Here is a 6,655-nt window from a genome sequence, read left to right as displayed (position 1 = left end):
GGTAACACCAAGAAAATAAGATCTACACACATTGTTCCCTTTTACTCTTGCCTCTTGTCTTCAAACGTTCCAACCAAAGAGAATGATAAACACAAGGTGGTTAGAAAGTTAGAATGAGGAAAGAATAACGCAGGGCTGTCGGGTTTGTGCACTGTGCAGATACGATATTTTCCAGGGCAGAGGGTTTCAACCTTTATTGCGTGTTGCGGACCCCTTCCCCCAACCCCTGTCCGGTTATAGACATTCAGTCAGGAGCCCCCCCCTCCTTCCCCATGCCCCCACCGAGAATGGTTTAATCCTATGTCGTAGGCCAACATGCCCTGAATTCAACCTGGCAGGACCCGCATGGGAATCTCCTCTTCTGATTGGAGGGGGTGAATCTAACTTACTACTCAATCAAGTAGCCAGGACCACAAACTCGGCTGCCCGATTGGACGTCTCCGAATTAAAAAAGTTGAGTTCCCCACCGCCGCTGGATTACGCAGCCACAGAATGAGCGCAAAGTACAACAGCACCACGTGTGGCTCTCTGTGGGATCTCTGTGCAGTTCCTTCACCCTCCACCTCCCCCCCCCCACCCAATCACCCACCCACCCTACAAATAGCTCCTTGGTTGCAACCCCTCCCCCCCTGCCCCCCCCCCCCTCCCCTCCCCTCCCCACGGTCACCACCACCACCCAGGGTATAAATACGAGCGGTACAGCACAATGACACTGGAATAAACATGAGGAATTGTAAACAATTCGTAGGTTTGCATTCAGTTGAGAGATGTTGAATTTGCAACCTTAGCATGGTGGGTGCATGTGCTAATATTATACTAGCTTTCTAAAAGCTAGATTTAAAAAAAAAACTGCAATGAAAAGATGTCCATCAAAGCCATCTTTCCCCTCATTTTTTTTCCCCCACTTATCTTCCTGTCCTGTCAGGTATTTGGCTGGAGAGGCACAGATGCTCACTAGGACCCGGCGGAATCTCTCCATTCTGAGACAGGACTGTCACTACAGCTGGCGAATTAAAAGTCTCTCCACGCCTAAATACTATCAGGCAGCTGGGAGCTCGCCCCAGACACGCCATCATGTTATCTCAAAACCCGGATTCCCAGGAGACGGTCAGGTTCAAAGGAGATGTGCCAGCCCAGTGTATTTCGAAGCTGTTCCCCCCCCCCGCATCGGTCTGAACTTGTTAGCGAGAGATCCGTCTGATTCATTCCCTCGTTTGTCCTGAGTATTCCAGATTTTTGTTTTTAAAAAAAATTAAAATCCACAGAGAAAACTAATTTTAAAAAAAAAATCCTGCTGTTAACCCACACGACAGCGGGTCCTGGTTAAAGCTGCAGTATCCCCTTTTTTTTACTGGCCCTGTAAACGCAGATCAATGTTAAAAATCCAATAGGGGATATATATTTTATACAAAAAAATTACTGCCCAACTATACAAAGGCAGGTTTTGTGCATATTCGATACCCTGATCACGGCACAGACTCTCAAATGTTATTGCCTAAAGGATACATCAAAAATATTATACTGCAAAAAAGATGTCTGTTTAACTTACTTTGGGACAGGGGTGGAATTATTAAATTTTTTTTTATATTCTTTTAAAAATTCTCTCATTTTAAAAATCTCAGGGGGCTACAGTAATCCAGCGATACTGCAATTTTAAACTTAATCTAGAAAAATACATACCCACATTGAAATTGCTGGTTTTAAGTCTTGGTTTTTTTTTTGCTGTGTTTTTTTTTCTCCCCTTTTCCCCAAAAGAAAAATCCCTGTAGCGATATTTAATAAGTAAAGACCAGATCAGAAATACTGGAGACCAACCAATCCCCTGAAATCATCTCGTTCACTTCTGGAGTGCAATAATCCGGGAATTCGAAATGAGATCCTGAGTTGGTGTGGAATATTTCCACGTCCTTGTCCAGGGACAACGAGTCTAAGGTGCCCAGAGCCAGGTTCTCAAAGTTTGCATTGGAGATGATGTCCAGAATCTCGTCCTCCAGTTCCTCGTCTGAAGAAGAGGAGGAGGAGGAGGCCAGCGAGGAAGACAGCGACCTGGTGGAGATGGGCGAGAAGGACCTCACGTCCCTCAGATGGTTTGACGTTCTCCCAGCACCTCGGTCTTCTGGTGCGAGCTCCTCCATCGGGCTTGCGTGCGAGGGCTGGGTGGGGGGAAGACCCGGTGCGAGCCCATAGTCCTCTTCTTGGTCGTCGTTGGGATCTTCATAAAGCACAGCCCGGACGCTCCCCTCCCAACCCGGATTAAGTTTCCTGGGACTGTCCTGGTCAACGAGATGGATCTCCATCAACCCCCCAACTGACTCCAGATCGTCCACATCTTCTTCCATCACCAATCTGGAGCCACTTCTCTTTGATTTCCAACCTGAGCCGCAAGATTTGGCTTTGGTTGCTCCAGTTCTGCTTCTCTGCGCTTTGTTGGTCAAGCTCTTTCTCACCGATGCTACTTTCTTGCTCAGCATCTTGGCGATAGCTCCGGTTTTCCCTTTCTTTCTAGGTCTGTACTTGTAGTCCGGGTAGTCGGCCATGTGTTTGAGCCTCAGCCGCTCGGCTTCTCTGATGAAGGGGATCTTCTCGGTGTCCTGGAGGGCTTTCCACCGCTTGCCCAGCCACTTGGAGATCTCCGCGTTGTGCATGTCCGGAGACTGCTCCATGATCTTCCTCCTTTCTATCTGGGACCACACCATGAAAGCGTTCATTGGCCTCTTGATGTGACCGCTGGGGGTTTTGCACCACCCGGGCTCGGCTCGCAGACTGAGCGGGCTCGGGGACTCTGCCATGCCCGTCTCGGGATCGCTTGGCTCGGCGCACTCTCTAGCGACCATCGCTGAAAGTTTTCAGAGACTGAGAGCGAGGGAGGGAGTGGAGAGTGAAGGGCAAGAGACAGAGAGGGGGTGGAGGTGGGTGGGGTGGGGAAGAGGGATAAGGAAGTACGACCACTGATAGCAAACGACCCCCCCCCCCACCACCACCTCTCCCCTTTGCTCCCTGTAGCCGCTTTGGAGAGAGAAGCAGAGGTGCGCTCCTTCAACACACTGGGTACCCATGCACTCCTGTCCGCTCTGAGTTACAGCTTTTCCTGTGTAGATATTTCACCGTCCTCAGCACAGACCCCGCAAATCCCACCCAGCCCCCGCTCGCATTGGCTGCCTTGCATGGTTACAATCTCTTCATTCACCAATCAACCAAACCCAGAGATACAACACTTGAAAGGGGGGGAGAGACACCTTAATGTGAATCGATGTGTTTTGAAAAGCTCTACCGTATTTCAAATCGGTCAAAAGCAAAAGAAACGAGATGTTTCTCGAGCAACAATCTTGTTTATTTCCCCCCCCCCCCTCTCTCTTACTATTTATGCAAAAATCCCCCTTCCTTATAAATACAGAAGCTGGTCCCAAGTAGATAGCGTCTATTCTATTCTACAATGTTTCCTTCACAATAACAATTTGCATTTATATAGCGCTTTTAACGTAGTAAAACGCCCCAAAGCGCTTCACAGGAGCTTTCAACAAGTCAAGTGACTGCTGAATCAGGCATCCTGAGGAAAGGCCATCGACCTGAAACGTTAACTCTGTTTTTCTCTCTCTCCGCAGACGCTGCCTGACCTGCTGAGTGTTTCCAGCATTTGCTGCTTTTATTTCAGATTTCCAGCATCCGCAGTATCTTTGCTTTTGCTCCTGGGAGAATACGGATTGGTCAGGGCAGAAAACGACATGCAGAACCCCAAGAGATGGTCGCAATCCATCTTGTCCCAGTCCCTTGGCATTTATACAGCGCCTTTCATCATCCCAGGACATCCCAAAGCCTTTTACAGCCAATGAGATACTTTTTTGAAGTGTAGTCACTGTTGTAGTGTAGGAAACGCAGCAGCCAATTTGCGCACAGCAAGATCCCACAAACAGCAATGTGATAATGACAAGATAATCTCTTTTACTGATGTTGGTTGAGGGATAAATATTGGCCCAGGACACCAGGGAGAACTCCCCTTCTCCAAATAGTGCCTGAGAGGGCAGACGGGGCCTCGTTTTAACATCTCATCTGAAGGACGGCACCTCTGACAGTGCAGCACTCCCTCAGTACTGGCATCAGGAGCGTCTGTCTGGATAATGGGCTCAAGTCCTCTGGAATGGGGCTTGAAGCCATCAACTTCTGACTCGGGCGAGATTGCTACCAACCGAGCCATGACTGACATCTCATACCCCTCTATCAAATCTTTCTCTGGGTGTTTACCCAACACTTCTCTTGAATTTGTTGATAGAACCAGCTCCCTCTTCTCTTTTGGCATTCCATTGTATACCATCGTCACCCTCTGCGTGTAAAGCAGTTAAATCTACAATGGCTTTTCAGCCTCCCTCCCTCTAAGTTTGAAGCTATGCCCTCCGGTTGAAACAAATGATCTGGTCATTATCACATTGCTGTTTGTGGGATCTTGCTGTGTGCAAATTGGCTGCCGCGTTTCCTACATTTCTTCCTTTCTTTCATTGTGGAATATGTTAAACATATTGATGTTTACCTCATTTACATCACCAGATACTAACGTCGCACCATAACTCAGAGCTTTAAACACAGAATAATGAAACCTTTCTATGTCCACTATTTGAACAAAGCATTAACCTGTTTAATAAAAGGAGTTGAACACATTTGTTAAAATAGCAGAGGAATTTAACGCAAACACATTTTCTTACTATGATAACACAGAATGACCTCAGCCCCAAAGTGTATTTGTGCAATGGAGCTGCATGCAGCTTTCAATTCAAAGGTTGAATTATTCATTATCAAACATAATGTTTTGATTGATTTTATACAGTACTCGCAACTGCAGAGGGTGTTTATTTATTTTTCGATACACGTATCCTTATGTTAAAGACATATGATTTTCTTAAAATTCAATTTTGAGAGAAAAATTCCAATCAGAAATAGTGCTACTTGGAGCTTGTAGCCGGTAATTGAGATTTTAACTTGTAGAAACATTTAAAAGATTGCCAATTTGGAGTGCACTGACCAGTCTATACTCGTGCTAGCTTCCCTGCCTCAGTGAGTACTCTGGCTTCTAACTCGGAAAGTAGTGGGTTCAAGCCGTGCTCTAAGACCCTCAGTTTACGAGTGGTACATATCTTACCTAATCTCTGCCATGCCTATGCAATCTCAATTCCCTTTATATCCAGTCACGTGCAATTTGGCTGTTGCTCCGGACCTGAGCCCATTCCCTGTGTCTCCGTTTTTTATTTCTGACCAGTCTTGGTGTCCTGTTCAGCCACATGCTGAGCTTCTGACCTCATATCCTCTCCATCACAAAGACCGCCCGCTTCCACTTCCATTACATTGTCCACCTCCAACCTACCTCAGCCCATCTGTCACTGAAACCCTCATTTGTGCTTTGGTCACCTCCAGACTCAATTGCTCCAATGCTCTCCTGGCCGGCCTCCCATCCTTCAGCTCTCCCAAACTCTGCTGCCCATATCCTACCATGCACCAAGTCCCATTTGCCCATCATACCTGTCCTAGCATTTTTAAATCCATTCACGGCCTCGCTCCTCCCTACCTCTGTAGGCTCCTCCTGCCCTGCAACTCCCCCCTTGTCCTTCATTCCTCTGACTCTGGCCTCTTGTGCCTCCCCACTCCATTTGCCCCATCATTGGTGTCTGTGCCTTCAGCCACCTAGATCACAGACTCTGGAATTTCCTTCCTCTGCCTCTCCTTCTTTAAGACCCTCCTTAAAACCCACCTCTTTTATCAAGATGTGGAGATGCCGGTGATGGACTGGGGTTGACAAATGTAAACAATTTTACAACACCAAGTTATAGTCCAACAATTTTATTTGAAAATCACAAGCTTTCGGAGGCTTCCTCCTTCCTCTTTTACCAAGCTTTTGGTCACGCCCCATAATCTCTCCCACTTCGACTTGGTGTCCATTTTCCTTACGCTTCTGTGAAATGCCTTTGAGTCATTTCTATGTTACAGGCGCTATAGAAATGTAAGTTGTTATTGTTGCCATCCTCGACACAATCAAGGCTGACACTTCAGTGCAGTACCGAGGGAGTACTGCACTGTTGGAGATGCCGTCTATCGGATGAGACATTAAACTGAGGTCCCGTCTGTCTGTTCACATAGATGGCATTATTCAAAGAAGAGCAGGGGAGTTTTCTCTTGGAGTGCTAGCTCAACGTTTATCCCTCAATCACCATCACTGAAACAGATTAACTGGTCATTTATCTCATTGCTGTTTGTGGGAGCTTGCTGTGCGCAAATTGTCTGCCACATTTGCCTACAAAACAACAGTGGCGACAAAGGTATTTTATCGGTTGTGAAGCATTTTTGGATGTCCTGAGCATGTGACAAGGTGCTTTAAATGCACATCCATTGTTTTATCCAATGTGCTGATCAGTCCCTAACCTTTAGTCATATACCGTTTAATCTGACTGGCTAGCATTCGCAATTTATTGATTTCACATTATTGTTTAAATTCTTGTTTTAATACAGTGATTCATGGGGATAGGAGGGAAAGATAATTTTTCACTCTCTCTCTTTTATCCCAGTGAACTGTGTGCACTCGCACAATAACACAACAGTAATACAAAATCAATAAATCATTATCAAGATTATGAATGCTGGCAATGCGGCAGTCTGTGGATGTTACATCTCCCCT

The 6,655-nt window shown here is 46.4% G+C and overlaps 1 protein-coding gene across 1 annotated transcript; it reads right to left on the bottom strand.

Annotated features, from left to right (window-relative positions):
• Nucleotides 1-698: 698 nt before the first annotated feature.
• Nucleotides 699-3,071, bottom strand: sox12 (SRY-box transcription factor 12). Its single transcript, XM_068000760.1, has one exon. The coding sequence runs from the start codon at nt 2,832-2,834 to the stop codon at nt 1,776-1,778; it is 1,059 nt and encodes a 352-aa protein (XP_067856861.1). The 5' UTR covers nt 2,835-3,071; the 3' UTR covers nt 699-1,775.
• Nucleotides 3,072-6,655: the final 3,584 nt, after the last annotated feature.

This window comes from Heptranchias perlo, chromosome 19 (assembly GCF_035084215.1).
Source record: "Heptranchias perlo isolate sHepPer1 chromosome 19, sHepPer1.hap1, whole genome shotgun sequence".
Lineage (NCBI taxonomy): Eukaryota > Metazoa > Chordata > Chondrichthyes > Hexanchiformes > Hexanchidae > Heptranchias > Heptranchias perlo.
The sequence above is the reverse complement of the archived record's forward strand: the minus strand, read 5'-3'. Positions and strand labels throughout refer to the sequence as shown.